A 24,722-nucleotide genomic window follows, 5' to 3' on the forward strand; every position below is an offset into this window, starting at 1 on the left:
GAGTGAGTGCCCTGTGAACATTTATCAGCAGCTTTGTAAAATAAAATTGTCTGAGCAGATCAGAGGCCAGGCCAAGGGGCTGAGGGCTGCAGAGAGGCCTGCCTGTAGTCACAAATGCGTAGAGGGTGTCCTGACTGGAAGAACTATGCCCTGAACATTTCTGATCCTGAACTGTAAAGTTTGTGTCTGCATCTGCTCTCATGAATGATCCAATTCAGCATGAGTATGGAGAGTGCTGCGGGAGGATGGTTTGCTGCTCATTGGTTGGTTGGACAGACAGACTTTTTGAAGTCCCCTCATATGCTTATGTGCTTTCTCTTCTCTAAATGCTTGATTCTCTTTTACATTTTTCTATTGAATTACTTTTAGGAAATATCTGTATAATCTTGATACTAAACCATTGTTGTATGTGTTTAAAATAGTTTCTCTGAATTTGTAATTTTTCTTTTTACTTCAAGGTATCTTTGATGATCTGAAGTTCCTAATTTTATAGTCAAAAATACCATTCTTTTTCTTCTTTAGTGTTGTTCTCACAGTCTCAGAAGCCCTGTATAGGGTTGCCATTGTCTCATTGGCAGTAGGTCTGATTTTGTTTTGTTGTGCTCTTCAGTTTTTTAATGACTTTTCTCTCAAAGTCAGAAGGATACTCTCCTATAGTTCTGTTTTTGACATTTAAGTTATTAAGGTGTGAGATAAGGAACCAACTTCATTTTTTCCTCCATATGGTTAGCCATATTTTCAAATCTTTTTTTGCAGGGATCTCCTATATATTTTATATATTGAAATGTCATATAGTTATGGATGTGATTCTGGCCTCTCTGTTCTGTTTGTCATCTGTATGCTCCTATGAACTTATGCCAATAAAATTTTGTCTTAGTTGTTCTAGCTGCAGAAGTTCTGATATCAGGTAGGGCAAGATCCTCTTCCTTAGAAAGGCCACGCCTCTCCTTGCTCTCCCATAGAACTTTTGGTTTCAGATTGTCATGTTCCCAGATGCATTAAATCTGTAGATGAATTAAGGGGAGATTAACACCACGTAGTGGTTACGAATCAGGCTGCGAACCGCAAGGTCAGCAGTTCGAAACTACCAGCTGTTACGTAGGAGAAAGATGAGGCTTTCTGCTCCCAAGAAGATGTACAACCTCGGAAACCCTGTATAGCGTCGCTATACGTCGGGATCGACTTCACAGCACACAGCAGTAGCAGCAGCAACACCATTATGATATTTTCCCATTCTAGCCATAAACTTGGTCTATCTTTCTACTTATCTAGGCTAACTTTAATCTCTCTCAAAATTTTACTGTTTTTTTTCTATAGAGATTCTGTCATTTATTCCTTGGTTCTTATTTCCTTTATGGGTTTTATAATGTCCTTCTTTTTAAATTATGTTTTATAGTAGTTTGTTGCTGATACTTAGTAATGCAGTTAAATTTTTTATACTGAATTTAAAATTTTCATCTACCTTGCTAAAACTCCTCTATTATTTTTCATTATTTCTCTGTCAATACTTTTCTATCTTTTCATAATAAAATATAATAAATATTGTATAATAAAATCATCTGCAAATAAGAGACACAATTTAATTCATAATAGATGGAAGTATATTAAACATGTTTGATTTTATAAGTTCAAACCATTATTTTTTTAATCAGAGGATAATCAAGTCATTGTTTTTAAAACTGGTTTTTTTTTTTTAAAAAAAGGAAAGAATCAAGCATCCATTTTGACCTTCCTATATGGAGTCCTGGTGTGGCGCTGTGGGCTAATGCACCAGACTGCAAAGCCATTTGAACGGCAAGGTCGACAGTTCAAGCTCACCATCTGCTCCTTGGAAACCCTATACAGGATTGTTATGGGTTGAAATCGACTCAACGGCACTTAACAACATATGAATTGTACTTCTTAGTAACCAAATAAATAATAGCGATGTGTTCAAACAATAAATGAAAAGGAAATTATATAATTCTATTGTCAACATTTTATAAACCCCTAATGAATTAATAGGAGTCCTGCTATGGCATTGCAGGATAAACACTGGACTGCTAATTGCAAGGCTGGAAGTTCAAACCCACCAGCCGCTCCTCAGAAACCCTGTACAAGGTCACTATGAATTGGAACTGACTTGACAGCAATGAATTAATGAGTGAAAGCATTGGGCATATTGGCTGTTAACATCATAAAAAGAGAGAGCAAAACATGTGACTGTTGATGAACAGACAGCACACCACTTACGGTCTTGCCAAAAGATAAAAATTGCCTCTGATTGTGGTTCTGGAGCAAAGAGCTTACGTTCAAACTACAGAGAACAGAGGAACATTTTGTCTTTTATCATAACTATACAATCAGCACTATCCAGACTGTAGGAAGCATTACAGAGTAAATTGTCCAGGTTCTTCCATAGGTAAATTGTTAGGGAAAAAAGAATGAAGGAGGAAAACCAGTAGATTAAAAGAGACTTAAAGGACATGTCAAGTTTAAAAAATAGTAATAATAAACAAGACTAAATTATATATGTGGAAGTGTGGTGGCTCTGTATGATAATCACTGAACTGAGAACCACAAGGTTCGTGGTTCAAGCCCATCAGCCCTTCATGGGAGAAAGATGAGGTTTTCTACTTCTGCAAGGGTTTACAACCTCGGAAACCCTGTACAGGGTTGCTATGGGTCGGAACTAACTCGATGTCACTTAACATCAAGAATACATTATATACTATTATGCACACTGGTCATAAAGCTACAAAAACAAAAAACAAAACCAAGAAAGTGATAACTATAAAATTAGGATAGTGGTGCCTTTTGTGGGGGGCACATGATGGAGCACCTGGGAGCGGGCTGCTAACAGTCTATTTCTGGATTAGTTGGTGGTTTCAGAGGTGTTTGCCTCAAGCAGACACATATGTCCCTATTTTGTTTTACAATTAAAAAACTATAAAATACAACAAAAAGGCAAACAATGAACTGGAAAAGATTTGCAAAAAATAAAAATATATGAGAAATTTATGCAAATTGATAAGAATGTTACAACCTCAGTAAATTACAGCAGGCATAAATAATTAACATATTTTCATTAAAACATTTGACCCTCTTTGAAATACTCCCTGAAAGACAATTTTTAGAAGGGATGTGTAGAAAGAAATACTGTATTATATATTCACTTGCAAGTTTTGGGAGGAAGAGAGGAAGAGGAAAAGCTCCATATGAAAAATACACATTGATGTAGCCTAGTATCTGTTGTGGATGTAAGAGAGGACAATAGACATTCTAATAAGTGTTCTTTACTTATGGTAGGGTTTCTGTCATGTGATTCCAAAGTGAATGTAACACAAAAGAATTCTTTTGTTTTCTGTTCATGTTAAATTGTCCTTACAACTTATACTTTGGAAACACTTTATGATCAATTGCACTCAATGTTTTTTTATGCTTCACAGTGAGAGACCTACCACCTATTTGTCTTGATGTTAGACAAAAACAGCGCATCTCAATAGATGGATTACCATCAGAAATGAAGGCTTCAGTCCTTCCAGAACCTATGCTTCCTGTCCAGCCCAAGACCATGAAAGATTTTCTGTAAGTGTCAACTCACCATTATATGTATATATGTAGTTAGCTCTCTGTGTGCCAGCACTTTTCATAATTGTATACCTGTGTGTGAATAATTAATTGATCATCACTAAGGTATTAGTGAAGTTGAAGACACATGATTAGCGGTCTCAAGTTGAAGGTAAAAACAAATGAATGATAAATAATAGTAACTATGTTACCACTCAAAAAATCAATGTGGATACTTGAAGGAATAAATCAGGAATGAGAAAGTAGAGACAGAATGTAAGCAAAATCTCTCAAGAAGTTTGACTCTGAATAGAGAAAAAGATAGTCTATGATAATCAGAAGGTGATTAAGTATCAAGAATGACTTTTTCTTTTTTTTTTAAGCAGGTAAGTAAGTTGAAGGTGACTTAATAGCTTAATCCTGCTAATAATGATAAATTCATACTGTTCAGTTTCATGAATTAACTGACACATATTTCTGTATCTGGTTTCAATATTCAGAGTACGTAGTCTATGGCATGTATTTATAAGGAAGCAATGCTATTTTGTTTGAATAATATTTGTATCTATATGTGGTTAATGTATGTTCTTATTTTAGGGAAGACATAGAAAAAGTTAAGTCATCTGGAGATTGGAAAGCAGTACATGATTTTTATCTAGCAACATTTGATTCTTTCCCAGAACTAAATGCTGCATTTAAGGTAATAATACATAAAACACATATTAATTTCACTTTTAGTTTTAAAATTTCAAAAAAAAGATAAATTTACCCTTTTTTTATGCCTAATATGGGTTTAAATAACTGTTTAACCAATATACTAATTTCTGAAATGATATGTGATGTATCATATATTATCTAAGTGATAGACTCCTGATGTGGCACTGTAGGATCAGCACTGGATTGTGAATCACAAGACCAAGACCAGCAGTTCAAGGCCATCAGCTGCTCTTCAGAAACCCTGGTATACAGGGTCACTCTGAGTCAGAACTGATTCAGTGAGACTTAATAACAACATCTGAGTGATATCATTAAAGTTTTAATATGTATTGGTTTTATTTGACTCCATTCTTGCATTTTATGAAAGAAAACTATTAACATAATTCTTATATATTCAGCAATTTTACACTAACTGTTTATTTTCATCATCAGACTAAAAAATGGTAGATATGGTTTAACTATTAGTAAGTTCATAAAATGTAATATGCATTTAACTATTTAATTGAATTTGCAGAAAGATGCCACTGCCTCATTTAATACCATTGAAGACTCTGGGATTAATGCTAAATTTGTGAATGCTGTATATGATGCCTTACTTAATACTGTAAGTATGATTTATGAATACATGCCTGTAGTGTCATTCTGTGTCTCTCTCCTATGTTTCAAAAACAGCTCTATAAATACCTAAGAATCACCTTGTAACATAATTACAAACTCTATTATAATTTTATAGTAAATTTCATTGGAATACTTAGGGAACTAGATAATTTTATTACTTTATTTTTCTAATTAACAAAATTAGGCAGACTTCTTGTGCCTTCATGCTTCCTTTGTCATCAAAAGGAGGTAACTTATTTGATTGTATTGGAATAGCATCAGTATTTGAAGAAGACTCATTAACAACCTGCAATATGCAGATGATATAACCTTGCTTGCTAAAAGTGAAGAGGACTTAAAATAGTTACTGATGAAGATCAAAGAGCACAGCCTTCAGTATGGATTGTATCTCAATGTAAAGAAAACGAAAATCCTCACCACTGGACTAATAGACAACATTCTTATCAATGGAGAAAAGATTGACGTTGTCAAGGACTTTATTCTTCTTGGATCAACTGTCAACACTCACAGAAGCAGCAGTTATGAAATCAAACGACATATTGGCATTAGGCAGATCTGCTGCACAAGACCTTTTTAAAGTGTTGAAGAGCAAAGATGTCTGTTTGAGGACTAAGGTGTGCCTGACCCAAGCCATGGTATTTTCAATAAACTCATATGAATGCAAAAGCTGAACAGTGAATAAGGAAGACCATAGAAGAATTGATGCTTTTGAGTTATGGTATTGGAGGAGAATATTGAAAGTGCCATGAGTTGCCAAAAGAATCAACAGATCTTTGTTGGAAGAAGTGCAACCGGAGTGTTCCTTGGAGGCCAGGATGGCCAAACTTCGTCTCTCATACTTCGGACATATTTTCAGGAGGGACTAGTCACTGGAGAAGGATAGCATGTTTGGTAAGGTGGAGGGTCAGAGAAAAAGAGGAAGACCCCCAGCGAGATGGATTGGCAAAGTGGCAGCATCAATGGGCTCAAGCGTGGCAACAATTGTGAGATTGGCCCAGGATCGAGCAGTGTTTTTGTTCTGTTGTGCACAGGATCGCTATGAGTTGGTACCAACTCGATGGCACCTAACAACAACAACATAGATCAGTTTGTCTATAGGTCCACCACTCGTCTGTCAATTTGTCGTACTGTCGTGGCATTTGTGTTGCTATGATGCTGAAAGCTACTGCCACCAGTATTGTGAATACCAGCAGAGTCACCCATGGTGGACAGGTTTCAATGGAACTTACACACTAAGACAGTCTAGAAAGGAGAGGCAGACCACTTCTGAATGACTAGCCACTAAAACCCTTATGAATAGTAGCATAACATTGTCAGATACAGTGCCAGTAGTTGAGTCCCTCAGGTTGGAAGGCACTCAAAATATGACTGGGTAAAAAATCTGCCTCCTCAAAGTAGCATTGACCATACACAACATAAATGGAACAGAGCTTTCAGGACCTTCATTTCCTGATGAGATCAACTCAAAATGAGAAGAAACTGCTGCGAACATCATTAATAAATCAGAATGTGGCGTGTATGAAATATGAATCTAGGAAAATTACAAGTTGTCGGGAATGAAATGGAATGCATAAAGATCAGTATTCTAAGCATTAGTGAGCTGAAATGGGCTGAAATTAGCCATTTTGAATTAATCATATGATGAACTACGCCAGGAATGATGGTGGTGGTTATGTGCCGTTAGAGTAGGTTCCGACATACAGCGACCCTGTACAGGGTTTCCGAGGCTGTAAATCTTTACGGGAGCAGAAAGCCTCATCTTTCTCCCACTGAGCAGCTGGTAGTTTCAAACTGCAGACCTTGTGGTTAGCAGCTCGACTCTTAACCACTGTGCTACCAGAGCAAACTGAAAATGAATGGTGTCATATTCTTTGTCAAAAAGAGTGTATCATGATCTATTTTGAAGTACGATGCTGTGTTTGATAGGATAATATCTGTACACCTACAAGGAAGACCAGAGTCCTGGTATGTGTGGCACTGTAGATTAATGCACTGGACTACAAAGTCAGTTTGAACCATGAAATCAGCAGTGCAAGCTAACCAGCCACTCCTCAGAAACCCTCTGCAGGGTCACTATGGGTCAGAACCAGCTTGACAGCACTTAACAACAACTAGGAAGACCAGTTAATACCACTATTCAAATGTGTGCACCACTAAAGCCACTGATGAAACTGAAGGCTTCTACCAACATCTTCAGTCTAAAATTGATCAAACATGTAATTAAGATGCATAGATAATTATTGGTGTTTGAAATGAGAAAGTTAGAAACGGAGAGGAAGGAAATACGAGTTTGGTGATAGAAACTGCTGGAGATCACATGATAGAATTTTGCAAGACCAGAGACTTCTTCATTGTAAATACCTTTTTTAAACAACATAAAAGATGACTATACACGTGGACTTCATCAGATGGAATACACAGAAATCAAATTGACTACATCTGTGGTAAGTGGTGATGAGAAGCTTAATATTGTCAATCAGAACATGGCGAGGCACTGACTGTGGAGCAGATCATCAGTTGCTCATATGCAAATTCAGGCTGAAGCTGAAGAAAATTGAAACAAGTTCATGACAGCCAAAATATGACCTTGAGTGTATCTCAGTTTAATTAGTGGCCATCTCAAGAATTGATGCATTACACCCTAATAAACAGAGCAGTTGGGGGATGAAATCAAGATCATATAGAAAGAAGGCAAAAGGTCATTAAAAGGCAGGAAAATGAAAGAACAAAATGGATGTCAGAAACATCTTTCTGTTATTCTCTGTCAGCAGTTGATATTCTTGGTTCCACGACCTATTCTGAATCTGACCTGAATTTCTGGCAGCTCCCTGTCAAAGTGCTGCTATAATTGTACTTATTCAATCTGTGGAGTCCTGATGTGGTGTTCGAGGATGAACACTGGACTGCTAACTGCAAGGTTGTCCGTTCAAACCCACCAGCCACTCTTCAGAAACCCTATAAAAGGTGCTTTTAGTCAGAGCCAACTCAATGGCACTTGACAACAACAACTGCAATCGTTTGGTATATGAAGAATTTAAATCCTTCCAATCCATGAGCGTGCTATGTCCCTCCAGTTTCTTAGCTCTTCTCTAATTTCTCTTTGGTAATATGTTGCAGTTTTGTGGTTAGAAGTCTTACAATTCTTTCTAAGTATTTGCTTTTTTGTGTAATATCATAATTTCATTTTCTAATTACTACTAGTATAGAAGAATACTTTTGTGTATTTAGTTTTACATGGTGGTTTATTTGAAATGTCTACTTATATAATCCTGTCACTTGGAAAATATTAGAATTTTATTTCTCATTTTTCCATATCTGTTATGTATGTAGTATGTCTGTGTTTGACTGATTGCACCAGCTAGGAACTCTTGTACAATTTTGCTAAGAGAAGTGATAAGCATTTTTGCTTAATTCCTGATCTCACTACTTTACTGTAAAACATATGGAAGGGTACTTAGCATCATTTGCCATCAGAGACATAGAAATAACCCTACACACTCATTCGAATTAATAAAAATTCTGAAGTTTTTTTGCTGGGTTTTTAAATAACCATACCAAGAAAGTTAAGGAACCAGCAAAGGAAGGAGCACACCATTTCAAGGAAGCAGCAGTTAACCTTGTGGAATGCTGTTGAGAGATGTGTAGTAAAGATCTGGACAGAGAATGAACTGTTGTCTAGATAAATAAGTGATGACCTTAAACATCCATTTCAGTGGATTTGTAGGGACAGAAGCTTACTTGAGATGGGTTTAAAGAGAGAATGAGTAAGGCTCTGAGATGCGGGGATTATTGAGTCATGGCTGGAATCGGGGGGAATCATGTTAAGATGCATGACTATTTATTTGTTTGTTTGTTTTTTTAATCTTGGTTTCCCTTGCATTATAATACAGAGTAGACACTGGAGAGGGAGAGAAAGGAATAGTCAGAAACATCACACTAGGAGGCTTGTAAGTATATGATCTACCTTTAACCTAAAATGGGACTACAGCGTGCCCAGTGAACGAGGCTTCCTACAGAGCCTCTGCAATACATAAAACTATAGGTAGAAACCAGAACCGCATCCAGATCTCCAGAGTTGAGAAATCTCCACTTGAAAGGACGAGCAGACCAGCCTGGAGCAGCTAGAAGAATAAAAGATACCTCTTGAAAGAAAGACCTGCAGGAAAGATGGAGGCAGATGGACTGTTACTACAAGAACAAACAAATCGCTTCCCTAGGAAACATCAAGGCAAGTCGCCAGGTCCTCTCAACGCAAACCCCCTTCTAAGACTAAGACTCAGTGGAAATGCACGCTCTGATTGGTGACCACACACATCACCGATGGGGGGAAATGGGATAAAAGCAGCAATGAAGCGGCAAACTAAACTCTACAATGTTCAGTGGACTTCTGTGGACCCAGCTGGGGACTTGAAGGGCAAGCAGTGTGAGGAGACCTGGGGATTCTTGGGCCCAGAGTCAGTGGCGTGGCCACGGAGGACTCGAGAGGAGAGTGGAGCTACCGGCTGACGAAAAGAGAGGGCATGTGCACAGGAGTGCCCACACTTGCAGATGAAACCCACGTGACCTGGACCGGATGACTGGATGAACTTGACCTATACCTATGGAGCAGCATCTCAAAAGAAGGAACAAATCCTTACAGCAAGAATCATTCCCACCCCCTCCACACACAGAGTGGATGGAGATGGGCAACTTGGACATTGGATACTCAAATGGGGAGGGGGGAACTACTACAAAGGCAAGGAGTGACTGGCTTACAAGCCTTCAAGGGGGAACCTAGTGCTAGGGACATGGAGGAAGGCAGAATCTCCAGTGGGTACTATTCAATCTGTCTGGGCAGAGTGGATGAAAGGAAATATAGATGGGTAACTCGTGATACTGTAGTGAAGAGTGCTTATCAGGACAGATTGTGAGGGTTGGAAATGCAAAGGTAGGCGATTTGGAACAAGGAAGGGAGTGATTAATTCTACAGGCTAGGAGCGGAGCTATCTAGGACCTTCAACGGAGAAGAGCCAAGAGCGGGACCCTACCCAGAGAAACAGAGGTGCCTGAGGTGGAGACAGAGACAATGATGTGGAGCAATGAAGCAGCTGGGGACTTTGGATCCAGAGAGGGAAAGGGACTGGGGGGAGGGGGAGGAGGGGAAAGGGTAGGGGGCGGGTTTCTAGGATATACCCTTTGGCTGGTTGATGATGCATGGAGGGGATCGGAACCATAGCAATGAGATGATATATGATGGAATGAATGTAAAACTAAAGTTCTCTCGTGGAAACTACCATATAATTCACAATAAAACATTAAAAAAAAAAAAAAGAACTGGAGAAGAGAAAAAAAAAGAAAGAGAGAGTGAGAGGAGAGGAGATAGAAATAATGAGTACATAGGACTTTGTAGAACTTTTTGTGAAATGAGGTGGTAGCTGGGAGTGTCTGGGGCCAACTGAGGGGTTCTAAATGTTACAACACACTGTTTGGGCTGTGCAGGGTGCACATCACACACCCATGGGTCAGAGTTCTCATTGTCGCTCCCTAGAATTCTAACATGTGAAACTGAAACAGAACTTCAATTTCATAATCATCAAGTCTGATTTCAAGTATTGAAACATAGCTATAAAAATAATTAACATATAAAAGTTATCTTTCTAAGTTGTTAATACTAAATACCTTATGATTTTTCTTTTATCCACAGCCTCAAGACATTCAGAAGACAGTATTAAAGGGAATCATTAACAGCTTGTTAAGAGAATGGAAAGGGTAATTGTAATCAATATTTCACTTATCCATATAAGCAGTTAACCTAAAAATCATACATCCAGAAAAGATTTTAGTTGAGTTACAATAAAGATATAAAAAATAAATTACCAACCATTTCCAGTAGAACTTTTCCCATGAGATCCTTAGCTTCTTTTGAAGATCCATAGTAGACGGGCTTCAGAAAGTCTGTGAAGAACTATTGAAATCAGTTTACATGGCTTTTCAGTTTTTGATGGTGTGTCTAGTATATTTTGAGCACAATGATTTATAGTCTCATACTCATTTTGTAACTTTGTTGTTGTCGTTGTTAAGTGTCAGGTCAGTTCCTACTCGCAGAGTTACTTGGTCACATTCTTTTCTGAAAGGAATTTGAAGGAGGGACTTGGAGATGAACCATTTTTTCCCCCAACTTTTAATTTTGAAAATTTTCCAACTACAAAAAGTTAAATTGGACAACCATACCTTTCACTTTGAGCTACCTTTGAATTTACTTTGTTATGCTGTGTGTGTAAATTTTTAGTAGGATAAGGAAACTGACGTTTCAACATGTATTTCATAAGAACATGTCTCTACATAACCATAACACCATTATTATACCAAAAAATTTAACACTGATATAATGATTCTCTCTAAAATGCCATCGGCGTGGAAATTTGCCCAAAGATTCCTTAATATATGGATTTTATTTTTCAAATCAGGATCCAATCAACTCTTGAATTGTATTTGATTATCAGGCTTAAAAAAAAACTTCATTGTCTTCAATTCAGTTCCAACACATACTGAATTATCATGTAGGTATTCCATTTTTAATTTGAGAAATTGTTGTTGGATATTTGTCAGAGAGTATCAAATACATCTTAAGAGGGCAAGAAAGAAGTACTCATTAAACTCTGGAATAATAAAAACTCTTGATCAAATCTGATAATATGAAAATCCGATTAACATGGAAAATATTTTTTAAATTACTGGATTTTTAGAGGTGTTCAAAATATGACTCTTTTCATTAGAAACATCCTAAAATCACTTAAAACATGATTTGATTTGCAGCCATTTCTAAACATATCTCTTCAGGAATACATTCTAAAGTGACGATTTAGCTATCCCTTATTAAAGCAAAAATACAGAATTCTGAAAATGTTCATTATTTATTAGACTGTTTGCAGGGTCAGTCATAATACTTACATTACAAAATGTTATAATGCAGTTAACTCAGTATTTAGAGATCTTCAGAACCAGTCTTACTGTTGTTAAGTGCCATGGAGTCAGTTCTGACTCATAGCAACCTTGTGTAGGGTTTCTAAGGAGTGGCTGATAGACTTGAACTGCTGACTTTATGGTTAGCAGTCGGTCAAGTACTTATCCTCCAGTCTAGAGTCTGCAGGCTGTGAAGTCATTAGAACTGCAAGGTGGGTGGTTCAAGCTCAGCAGCTGCTCCTTAGAAACCCTATACAGGGTCCCTATGGGTAGGAATCAATTCAATGGCACTTAATAACAATGACAACAAGATCATCAACTTCTTGTTGTCAATAATGATTCATATTAAGTCTAGTTCTTTTGGTTTTTATCAACTTATTTCTCACAAAAACATTTGTTGGTCATTTTCATTAAATGCTGTGAAATTAAACCTTCATCCGTAATCTGGTTTGCTTGTTTCTTTTTTCAGTCCACGAACAAAAGATGATCTTAGAGCATATTTTATACTTTTACAGGTAAGGAAGTGAGAACTTAGTTGAAGTTGTCTATTCAGATTTCAATCCATGCATATATAAGTGAAATAAAACCTAATATTAGGTATTATTTGAGCAACATACTAAAATTTTTTTTAGAATTTTGGTTACTTGTGTCCACAGGATTAAAGCTGTAACAATCAACGGGCAGTCAAATTATAAACAAGATTAAAATTTTAATATAGTTCTTGCCTACCTGCATGCTGTTCAGAGACAAATAGAATGGAAGCCCTTCTTCCTCCATTCAATCTCTTTTCTTGTAACTAGTTTTACTAGACTCGAAGACTTTGTTTTATTTACTCAACCAGAAGGTTTCCCATTTTCCTATGTATTTAATTAGAATTTTTGTTAGAATTCTTATAGAATGTGATAGTGAACTTTTTCCTCTTGAGAGATACAGATTCATAATTAAAAATAATGTTATGCCTCGGACAAATAAAAATCTATTTTAGTTTTTATTATTCTTTGAGAAGGAAACGTGTTATTACCATACCTAACTTGCTACATGTATATTGTCCTTTACAATTTCAAAAGGTGTTCATGAATATTTAAACCTAAGAAAATGTAATATTAAGTAACATTGTTTATATGTTTAGTTCAGAATTACATCCAGTAAAATGAAGTATGTAGAGTTTAGTGGAGAGGAAAGAGAAGAGAGGAAGAAAAGGGAAACTGAAGAAAAGGACAGGTGGGGCAGAGAATGGGGAAGAGAAAGTTAAGGAGAGAGATGGAGGAGAAAGAGGGAAGAGAAAAAAAATGAGGAAATGTATGTAGAGATAGTAAAAGCTAGAAAAATGGCACCATGCCAGTAAAGTTTTAGGTGAGTAACTTAGTAAGAAGTAAATCCTGTTAATAACAGTTACCTGTTCTTTTCATGATCCATCACGACCAAGCAGGGTCATCCCCTAATTTTGAATTACCTTGTCAGTTAGTCCATTTTGAAAAGCACATAGCTCTCCTGTTTTTGTTTTTCATTTTATTTTGTTTTGTTTCAAATTTTCAGTTTATATTTCAATAGTATTAATTTTTTTTCAGGAGATTCTAAAAGGTACACTTTGTGATGGAGTCTTGGATTTAGAAAAATAGAGGTTTTGCTTTGTTTATAAGGCGTGTCCCTTTAACATTTATAAGTGGTCAGAGCCATTAGATGATCCTCCTCTCAATCTTTGTGCAGTAAGGGGGCTACCTCAATCACAGTAACAGAAGCACTAAAATCAGATATTATTTCATTTTTCTAGCATTTTTTTTAAATTATGGAAAACCCAGAGTTTTTGTTTAGTTGCATGATAGTAATTGCCACCACTTGTAAAATGCCGAGCCGACTTCTTCCAGGCACTGAGCTAGGTGTTTATATACATTTTCCTTATTATTACTCCCTGAGATAGATATCATTCCCATTTTATAGATGAGGAAATTGAGAATACGGGTTTATGAAACACTTTCTAGTACACAGCTGGTGAATAGTAGAATTAGCCCTCAGACCCACATTTGTTACAGTTCAGAGCCCAGGTTCTTTCTATGATTGACCAGAAACCCCACTGCCATCAAGTCACTTCCAACTCACAGCAAGCCCTATAGGACAGAGTAGACTGGCCTACAGAGTTTCCAAAGCTGTCATCTTTATGAGTCCTATGTGGCCCTGTAGGATGAAAGACTAGACCAGAATCACAAGGTTGCTTGTTCAAACCCACCAGCCACTCCTCAGAAACCCAAATCAGGGTTGCTATGAGTCAGAACTGACTTGATGGCACTTAACAATTTTTATGAAAGCAGACTGACACATCTTTCTCCCGTGGATCTGTTAGTGGCTTTGAACTTTTGGTTAGCAGCCAGGTGCTCAACCACTGCACCACCAGGACTCCTTACGTACTGCTGTGCTATTAAGTGCTATTGAGTCTGTTCCAACTTATAATGACCCCGTGTAGCGTTTCTAAGGAGCAGTTGATGTATTCAGCTGATGCATTTGAACTGCTGACCTTAAACTTAGCAATCTAGTACTTATCCTACAGCCCCACAACAGGACAGTAAATCAAAGTCACTTTGTTAGTTAAATAACAAATAGATTATTCTTCCAAAGGATATTCCCTAATATTTCGTAGTCTCAAATTTAGTTTCATGAATTTGCAGCTTACCTCATTAAGCTTAGTGTCTTTCCTTTTACAAGTTACAAAATTCTAACACAATTATCTCTAATCTCTTTTTTCAGAATCCTCAATTTAATAACACATCTACATATGTCATCTACGCTCACTTGCTACGACAGATAGCTACGTTAGTGGAAGCTGACCATCACTTCCTAGTTCACTGGTTTAAAAAGTAAATCATTCTATGACATTGAGAATGTCTGTAAAAAAGACTTCATGTATTAAGTTTGATTTTCAGTAGTAACTTTACAATAAAATATATTTAAGTGTTTTCAGCTCTTTAGATAGGATACTTAAAATGTATAATTCTTCAAAAACCAATTATAGAAATAAATTTTAGTACTAATTGATCATTGCAAATCTGTTTTTAATGTAAGTAACCATTTTGCTTGTACAAGTTCCTGTTGAGAATTTCTTTCTATCCACTGCTTTTGCTTTTTATACGGCACTTTTCCATTCTAGATTTTTCATATATCTTAAAGATGATGGCTGGACTTGCTCAGGCATTAGTATTTTAATTATTATTTCCTGTCTATTTATTTATTATCAGTAAATCTCACATTGTTTACATGCTGCCTTCCCCTCACTTGAAAGGGTAACCAGAAGATATAAGTGAGCCATCACTATCACCTTGTAAAACACATTCATTTCATAAAACTCTATTCATGTTAGCAATGACTTTTTTCCATGGCTGAGAAAAGTTGGAAAATGGCAAGATACTTCTAAAATTAATTTAAAATATATTCAAAGTCTTAAAAACTAAACAAGTTTGATACTAAATTTATAGCAGTTTTGGTGCTTATTTTTTCAGAAACCATATTCAAGGTAAGATTGTGTGACTTTTCAAATACTGGGCCATTGAAGAAACAATTTGGGGGAATGTCTAGAATTTTGTGTGTATAGGATATAGTTTGATACCTAAAAAATAGATGAACAAAATAGATGATGTGATTTTTGATTGGAATAATTTACAAATCTTTGCCAGATTATCCCAGAAGAGATTCAAGCAATTGGTAGAAAGACTGCTGCAGTTTATTTCTTTACGCTTGTTTCCTGCAAAGCCTGAAGAATTCCCACCTATCACAAAGTGTTCCTGGTGGATTCCTTCAGCATCGAAAGTGTTGGCTTTACTTAGTAGGTTGTTTTTATGTGTTTTTTTTTTTTTTAATTTTTTATTCTTTTTCTTTTGTTAAGTATTAGGGATACTTCCATAAGGATCTCAAAGTCCTTACTACAGAGGGCATTATTCAACTTCTAGCTAGCCCTTGAAGCAAAGTTGTTATTAATGCCTTCAAGTCAGTTCCAACTCATAAGGGCTCTGTTGTAATGTATTTTCTGTTTTGATAATGGATTTCACAATTAATTTATAAGCTTGTAAAAAGCTTCATGTCTTTTCTGGGCAGTCTTCTGTATTACGGTTACCAACTGCACAGGGCCTGTTAAGTAGTGATTCCTGAAAAAACAGGAGCTTCTATCCATAACTGAAGATCTCCAGGAGAAGCACACTGATGGGAAAAAGTATGTCTGTGGCCATCTGTGTATTGTCTTTACTACGCTTATAATCACCACCACAGTTGTTGTTTAAAAATAAATAAATAAATTGTTGGCTACGTGTTGGCCGTAAGTTATGTTACCTTTTCTATTTAGAGCTACAATGGTTTGAAATAGGAATTTCTAGATAAAGCCTATGTGGTAGATATAAAAATGATCTTTTCATTACTAGAATGAATTGTGTATGTTAGAAAACATCATTATATTACAATTGATATTTACAGATACAGCAAACAGTTTGGTTCATCCTTCCCTTATTTCTTATACTGATTTCTATAATTCTACATTGGATCACATTGATCTTATGGAAGAATATCATACCTGGCAGAGCTTTGGAAACTCTCACCGGTAAGATCAAAAGCTTATTTGATTATTCACCTGAGTGACATATTCTTCAAAATAGTGGCTTAATTTTAAGTATCTAGAAGTAAAATAAAATATGCACATACAGTCACATAAAAACTTACAAGCTGGCCCATCAGTTGAAGAATGGATAAACAAACTGTGGTACATACACACAATGGGATACTATGCTACCTTGAAGAACAACAAGGAAACTGCAAGCTATCACATAACATGGATGAACCTTGAGGACATTATACTGAATGAAATTAGTCACAAAAGGAGAAATTCTGCACGGGACCATTATTGTAAAAGAGTAAGAAAAAGAACCCACACTAAAGGGGGAAAAAAATTATATTTGCTGATCACCAGGAAGAAGGGGAAGACAGAGCGCAGGGTAGGGAATAGACACAGGATAGTTTGGAGTCGGGGAAATACACAAGAAGGGGGAGGGGAATGGAAGAACAAGGCAGATGGGAGAACAGTTAGGCAGGTTTGCATGGGCTAAGTGGGATGGCGGTAAATGATTTTAGTTTGTTTAATAGCATCTTTTCAAGAAGGGAAAAGCTCTCTTTTAGCATGTGATTTCTTATTTTCTGTGACCCAGCACAGGGGTCAAAAACTTTCTCAATAACGGGCTGTTATTGTTGTTAAGTGCCATCGAGTCAGTTCCAACCCATAGTGACCCTGTATAGGGTTTCCAAGGAGTGGCTGGTGAACTTGAACTGCCAACCTGTGGCTCAAACCAAATTTGCACTCCAGCTCATTAACACACAGCACCAAACCAGGACTGCTATAAAGGGCTAGGTAGTAAATTTCTCAGCTCTAACAGCCGTATGTATCCTGGTCTGTCATCATAGTTTGCAGATACTCTTAGACAAAGTGTAAACAAACAGCTGTGGCTGTGATCCCAAAACTTTACAGAAACAGGTGGTAGTCATATTTGTCCCATGGGATTATATCTTGCCAGTGTCTGATCTAACACATTGACAGTTACACTCCAATTTACATATAAATACATGAAGGCTGTATGATGCAGATTTCTTATTGTATGTAGTCCCATAGATTTTCAGGACACCTGACCAAAGTCTGTAATGCATTTCTAATTTGGATTAGATCAGCAAGACTATCCCAAACATAATGCATTTCCAAACAGTGTGATGTCCAGGAAATTGCTTTTATTATACAGGACACTGACTGAAAGATACAGCAGAAGTATAAGCCCCAGATTAGTTCATAAATTTATTCAGTTTGCCCAGGAGTGCTCTATCAGGATTGGCCAAATGTATAGACTGGCCTTCTGGGCATATCTCAGTCAATACCTGAGCACTCAAGCCTGAGTAACAATTCAGTGTCTAAAAACTTGGTCGGTGATGGCTATTTTCCTAGCAATATTTGCTTTAATGAGATGTTTTTTCTCTCATTTGATGCAATTGTGTACATATTTTAGTGACATCTTTTAATGAAAAATGTCCTCTAATCAGTGTGCCATAGTATTAAGAATGAGTGTTAGTTATCTAGTGCTGCTATAATAGAAAAGGAGCCCTGGTTACTGCAAGGTCAGCAGTTTGAATCTACCATTTGCTTCATGGAAGAAAGATGAGGCTTTCTGCTCCTGTAAAGATTTATAGCTTTGGAAACTCATAGCAGGGTCATTATGAGTCAGAACCGACTCAGTGGCACACAGCCATAATAGAAGCACTACAAGTGAATTGCTTTAACAACCACATAGTCTGTCACAGTGTAGAAGGCTGGACATCTGAATTCAGAGTACTGGGTCTGGGGAATATCTCCTTTCAGCATCTGTAGACCCTGTATTCCTTGGAATTCTCCATGTGATTTGACATCATTACTCCCTGGATTGGAGTCCTGGTATGGTGCTGTAGGTTAATGCACTAGACTTCAAAGTCAGTTTGAACTGCAAGGTTGGTGGTTCAAGCTTACCAGTTGCTCCTTGGAAACCCTCTAGAGGGTCGCCATGGGTTGAAACCAACTCGATGGCACTTAACAACAACAACATTCCCTGGCTCTAGGAGCTTCAACAGTTCAAGGACCCCAAGTCTAAATGATGTACTCCACTCCTGACTCTTCATTGTTGGTGTGGTAGTGAGTCCGTCTGAGCTTAGAACACTTCTCTCCTTTGATATCTCAAAAGAGATTGATTCAGGATACAACTTAATCCTGTAGATTGCATCTGACCTCGTTAGCACCATAGAAGTGAGGACTTAAAACACAGAGGGTGAGGACATCAACTTAGAGCTGATTGCATCAGATCTCATCATGGAGGTGATTGTATCTATATTAGATCTCATCATGGAGGTGATAACTGCATCTGAACTACTGGCCAAGCCAAGTTGACACTAAGCCTTAACTATCACAATGAGTTACATAGGAGTTTTGATCCTGTGATCCCTTCAGCTTTTGGTGCCAACCTAGACCTAGGGGGAGGGGATCACCTAGAGCCCTAAGGCAGGTTACCTCTGGCAATTTGTGATATGGGAAAGGTTGAGAAGTGCAATTTTAATGTACTTAATAGGACCAGTATCATAAAGCTCACCAAGTTCATTTTCAAATTTTCTTCTAGCATTTAGTGATTCAAAATTATTACGCTTAGTACTGAACAACTCCTACTGTTATTTTGTTTTGGTTTTTAATTTTGTCCCAAAGATTTCACTTGTAGTTCACAAAAAGATTATTTCCTTGTTTCTCGTTGTACCCAGTGATCACAGATGCATCACTTAACTAAACTTGAATAGGTACAACTATAACTAGATGAATTCAATGCAGTTCCTTCTGATGGGAGTCTTAAGTTGTGAAGTGACTTTACTGCCTCACTGTCACGATACATAATTCACCCACGTTTCTCTGTGGTTTATGGTTTTTATACATAACACAATGAGCTGTGACCAAGAAGAGACATTATACTTATAACCATTCATTGTAATGTGTCTTTGCAAACATACACTCCTTAAGATTACTACATCTTTTAATAAGGACTCCTGGTGTAGTGCCATAGGATCAGCACTGGACCTCAAACCAAAAGGTTGGCTGCTCCTCGGAAACAGAAACAGGGTCTATGAGTGGAAATGGACTTGGTGGTCCTTAACAACAGAATATACCTTTTAATTATAGTACTAACAGCAACATTTTTTCAAACGTTTATTTTAATGGACTTAAGCATATACCTTGCTTGTTTTCCTGTAATGCTAGTTAATACTAGATTTCCTAATCAGAAATAGCCATATAATAGTGAATTCTTCTATTAAGTTGAGCATATGATTTTTCTGTCCTAATCCTCCTTCATCAGCACTTTTTGCCTCCTGGTCTGGTGTTGGCTGTATTCTTTACAGGTAATGCTATACTTACTGGCTGTGTGCCCTCAAGTCGGTTCTGACTCATACCAACCTTGTATAGTGCCTTCTGAGGCTGTAAATATTTCTGGGAGCAGAAAGTCTCATCTTTCTTCTGAGGATCAGCAGATGGGTTTGAACCACCAGCCTTGCAGTTAGCAGCCCAGCATGTAACCCACAAGGACTCCATAATGAGATACACATAATAAATAAATAAATCATTTGTATAAATCTTAAGTTATTAGCACATATTTCATGTGTGGCTTTAAGTTATTAACTAATTGCTCATGTGTAGCTTCCATGGCAATAAAGGCACTGGTTAAGTGCCATTGACTTGGTTCTGACTCCTAGCGACTCTGTATAGGATTTCCGAGGAGGGAGGGACTGGTGAGCTTCAACTGCCAACCTGGTAGTTCAGACTGACCTTACATTAGCCCACAGCACCACACCAGGACTCCAAAGGCCCTGGACATCTAGTAATTAAAATAAATGATTCACATAAATTCATTTAGTAGATGATAAAATATAATACAAAAGTATTTTATATTGTTTTAAAGGGATACCATTTTGATAAAAATCTACCATTTTGCTTTTTCTGTTTTTCTCGTTGAGCAGGTTTTCCTTCTGTCAGTACCCATTTGTTATTTCTATAGCTGCAAAAAAAATGATTATTCAAAGAGACTCAGAACAGCAGATGATAAGCATCGCAAGGGTAAGCCATCTATGAAAATGTATTTATGTTGACTGTAACCAATATAAGAAGTAATTCAAGAGCTAAGCCAAAAGTCATGTGAAGTATTCTAACAGAATCAGGAATTAGTAAAAGTAAAATTCATATGCTTCCAAAAAAGTGCCTATGCCTGTTGAAAATATGGAAAGCAAGACACCTGTCAATCGTCACTCTCAAGTCAACTTCTCCTGAGATTTGCAAATGTAACAGGAAGATTAAATGCCTCTCAAAGTCCCAAAGTACTGGGAGCTTATTGGCCATCATCACTTTGCAGGGATCATGTTCTGTCTCCCGGCAGTCAGCATAGCATTGATGAGAACTACAACGCTGTTGTGGTGTCCTTAAGAGCAAATCTGCTGAAACATACTCTTTATGTTTTATGAAAAGCAAATGAAACAACAACAAATGGAAATAGGTAACAAGAATTATATCTCGGAAAACTAAGAAATATATCCAAGGAAGGTGAGAGATGGTTTGTTGATTCTTAGGAAAGCAAGATGCAGGAGGCCCATAGAAACTGGGATAGCAGGGCAACTTTAACAAATTGTGGAACAGACTGAAGTTTATCTCTGACCCTGTACCTAACCACTCACTTCATTACCATGAAGTCAGTTGCCTTCTAGCTGATTCTTACTCATAACAACCCTGAAAGAATAGAATTGAGTTTCCAAGGCTGTAAATCTTTACAGAAGCAGACTTCCACATCTTTCCCCTGCAGAGCAATAGATGAACTGCCAACCAAGAGCTATTGTGCTACCACAGCGCCTCTTCATTGCCATCCAACACAATGAAGTTATGTGAATTATCTGATAGCAGATTGACTTTTTATAACAGCTTTATTGTTGTTGTTTAGTGCCATCGAGTTGGTTCCGACTCATAGCAACTCTGTATTGGGTTCCCGAGGAGTGGCTGGTGGGTTTGAACTTCTGACCTTGTGGTTCACAGTCTGGTGCTGATCCTAAAGCATTACACTAGAAGACTACATTTAAATGCTCAGCCTACCTTGAATGCTGCTCATGTATTTTGAGCATCTGCTTTTGAGACATGATTATCTTACAAATTTAGCAAATTAGAGAAATGGAGGTTTTATAGTTTCTTAAAATAAAAAGGGAAGCTTAGAGCACAAAGAAATAGTTTCTATGTTGTATCCAAAAATAGGAAAAGAATTCTAATGCATAAATTGTAATACTTCAAAATACTAGAAAAAGTAAGAAATGCTTATCCAGAAGTTAGTATTTTTTTCTAACACTGAATGGGACAAAAGATGTGAGTGACATCCCAAAATCAACTTATACTGAGCAGGGAAATTTTAGAAACGGTCCTCTTGCTATGCCTAACATGGGACTTCCAAAGCCATACTACTCCCTGAAGAATGACTCTATACAAATATATTTAGCACTAGAATTATTGCTTGATATTAAGTAAATACTGACTTCAAGATAAATCTATATAGCTAATTCTTTTGACATATTCTGTTTTTGCATTGTATAATCTCATGGGCTTTTTTTGTACTTGCCCACCTTGGACTATGATTTTTTAAATATTTGTAATAAAAAAAAAAAAAAAGAGCTAGAGGTTCATCTAACTTATTCTGAGCAATTTTTCATCTGTGTCACTTCCACATAAGAGACCAGGTATAGACTTATGGCAGGTGTAAACCTGTCACAGGTTGTCTTCCACAGAGCATGACATCAAGTGAGGAGACATCACAGATTCCAGTGAATTATCAACTTACGGGCGCTGTGGGTAATGCTCTGCGCTGCAAAGTCGGTTTGAACCACAAGGGCAGCAGTTGAAGCTTACCAGTCACTCCTCAGAAACCCTGTACAGGGTCACTACGGGTCAGAACCAACTCAATGGCACATAACAACAACCAACATTTTAAAGTCCTGGAATGGCACTGTAGGATAAGCACTGGACTGCAACATTGGCAGTTCAAACTCACCAGTCACTCCGTGGAAACACTACACAGGGTCACTATGAGTTGGAATCGACTTGACACACTTAACAACAAGCACCAACATTTTGGAGTCACAAAGTGGTGCTGTAGGATAAGCACTGGACTGCTAACCACAAGGTCAGCGGTTCAAACCCACCATCCGCTCCTTAGAAACTACACAGGATCACTATGAGTTGGAACCACCTCAATGGCATTTAACAACAACAACATTTTAACTTGTTGTAAACTGTCATAGCACTTAGAATTGTTGTGATAAAATATTGACTGGTGACTGTTCTGACGTAAGAACAACCCCTATAGGTACCCAGTATAGCTAAGAACTTAAATAGTACAAACAGCAGTTGCAAAAGCAATTCCCCAAGCTAAAAGTAATTTCCTCTTCAGACTGTTCAAAAATATACCATTACTGGTTTATTTCTCTTGGTTAAAACTTTTCCCTAATAAAATAGGAATTCCTGTTGGAAGGAGTAGGCCTCAGCCTAGTCTGTCATCAGCATCCTAATGTAAATTTATTTACTGGGTTTCTCAATCTGACAGCTCACCAGGAACCAAACTGGAAGCAGAAAACCGGAAAGGGTACAATAAAAGGTCCAAGTCACAGGATATTATCCCAGAAATACAAATGTCTTTGCACACCAAAGTGCCCAGAGAAACAAAAGGCTATTACAGTAAAGCCCTCAAAAGCTGACCTGCACAAGGCATAAACCTGTCAGAGAAAGAAAATCCATGTATTTCCACTAAAGTGAGCTTTAGAAAAGTGGTAAGCCCGCACCTTACCACAGGTGGGAAATTTGCCAATCTGGAAAAAACAAGATGTCTCCACGTTCCTGCTCTCACAGATTCACTGTTTAGAATTGGATACTAAAGAGACAAACATGTGCTCTGAATTAGTGTTTTATTGTGAAAGTTATCAATGCCTCCTGAAAATACAGATTTGGGGTATTAAATTTTTATCTATTAAAGCAACATGCTGCATATATTTAAAATGTCTGAAATGTTTATTTTAATCTGAATAATGATTGTCTTTGCTACCAAAAGAGATGAGGTACTCTGACAAAACTTAAAGAAACTAAATATATAAGCATTTTCATTCTAGATGACATATAAGTATATTTCAATTTTTAAATATGTTGTTTTTCAATATATTTTCCAAAAATCACGAAAAATAGATTTTTTAAAATATTACCGATAGTTCCACCACCCAAACATAACTAGCATTACCATTTTAGGAACTTTTCTTTTGAGGTATGTATATATAAGCATATATACTATTTTATAGGTATATATTACTGTTGTTTTGGGGTGCCATTGAGTTGGTTCCGACTCATAACGACCCTATGCACACAGAATGAAAACAGTGCCTGGTCCTGGGCCAGTCATTACTATGCCAGCCCTTCTCATTAGGGGTCTTCCTCTCCTTCTCTTACCCTCTACTTACCTTCACCAGGGAATGATCCCTTCTGAAAATATGTCCGAAGAGAGACAAAGTCTGGCCATATTGGCTTCTAAGGAGCATTTTGGCTGTGTTCCAACACAGATTGGTTTGCTCTTTTGGCAGTCCATTGTACTTTTAATATTCCCTCCAGTACCATAACTCAAATGCATCAATTTTTCTACTGTCTTCCTTATTCACTGTTTAACTGTCATATGCATATGAGGTTATTGAAAATACCATGGCTTGGGTCAAGCACCCCTTAGTCCTCAAACCAACATCCTTGCTCTTGAACACTTTAAAGAGGTCTTGGGCAGCAGATTAACCTAATGCAATACATCATTTGATTTCTTGACTGCTGCTTCCCATGATTGTTGATAGTTGATTAGAGCAAAATTAAGCTTCTTGACAACTTCAGTCTCTTCTCCATTTATCTTGATGTTATTTATTGGTCCAGTGGTGAGAATTTTATTTTCTTTACATCAAGCTGCAACCCATACCAAAGGCTGTGGTCTTTGATCTTCATCAGTATTTAAGCCCTCTTTGTTTTCAGCAAGCAAGGCTGTATCATCTGCATAATGCAGGTTGTTAGTGAGTGTTCCTCCAATCCTGATGCCATGTTCTTCTTCCTGTAATCCAGCTTCTCAGATTATTTGCTCAGCATACACATTAAATAAGTATGGCGTACATCTTTCCTGATTTTAAACCATTCCGTTTCCCCTTGATCTGTTCGAATGACTGCCTCTTGGTCTATGTACAGATTCCTCATGAACACAATTAAGTGTTCTGGAATACTCATTCTCCATAATGTTGTCCATAGTTTGTAATAATCCATACAGTCAAAAATCTTTGCA

At 37.2% G+C, this 24,722-nt stretch overlaps 1 protein-coding gene across 1 annotated transcript in view; it reads left to right on the forward strand.

Annotated features, from left to right (window-relative positions):
- Positions 1-24,722, forward strand: part of HECTD2 (HECT domain containing E3 ubiquitin protein ligase 2) — a 173,614-nt gene that overhangs the window by 113,584 nt on the left and 35,308 nt on the right. The window contains exons 6-14 of the mRNA XM_006831446.1: positions 3,429-3,567; positions 4,147-4,249; positions 4,781-4,870; positions 10,568-10,632; positions 12,296-12,341; positions 14,566-14,675; positions 15,489-15,637; positions 16,279-16,402; positions 20,362-20,458. Coding sequence (XP_006831509.1) covers positions 3,429-3,567; positions 4,147-4,249; positions 4,781-4,870; positions 10,568-10,632; positions 12,296-12,341; positions 14,566-14,675; positions 15,489-15,637; positions 16,279-16,402; positions 20,362-20,458 — 923 coding nt within the window. The remainder of the gene's footprint in view (positions 1-3,428; positions 3,568-4,146; positions 4,250-4,780; positions 4,871-10,567; positions 10,633-12,295; positions 12,342-14,565; positions 14,676-15,488; positions 15,638-16,278; positions 16,403-20,361; positions 20,459-24,722) is intronic.

This window comes from Chrysochloris asiatica, unplaced genomic scaffold (genome assembly GCF_000296735.1).
Source record: "Chrysochloris asiatica unplaced genomic scaffold, ChrAsi1.0 scaffold00003, whole genome shotgun sequence".
NCBI lineage: Eukaryota > Metazoa > Chordata > Mammalia > Afrosoricida > Chrysochloridae > Chrysochloris > Chrysochloris asiatica.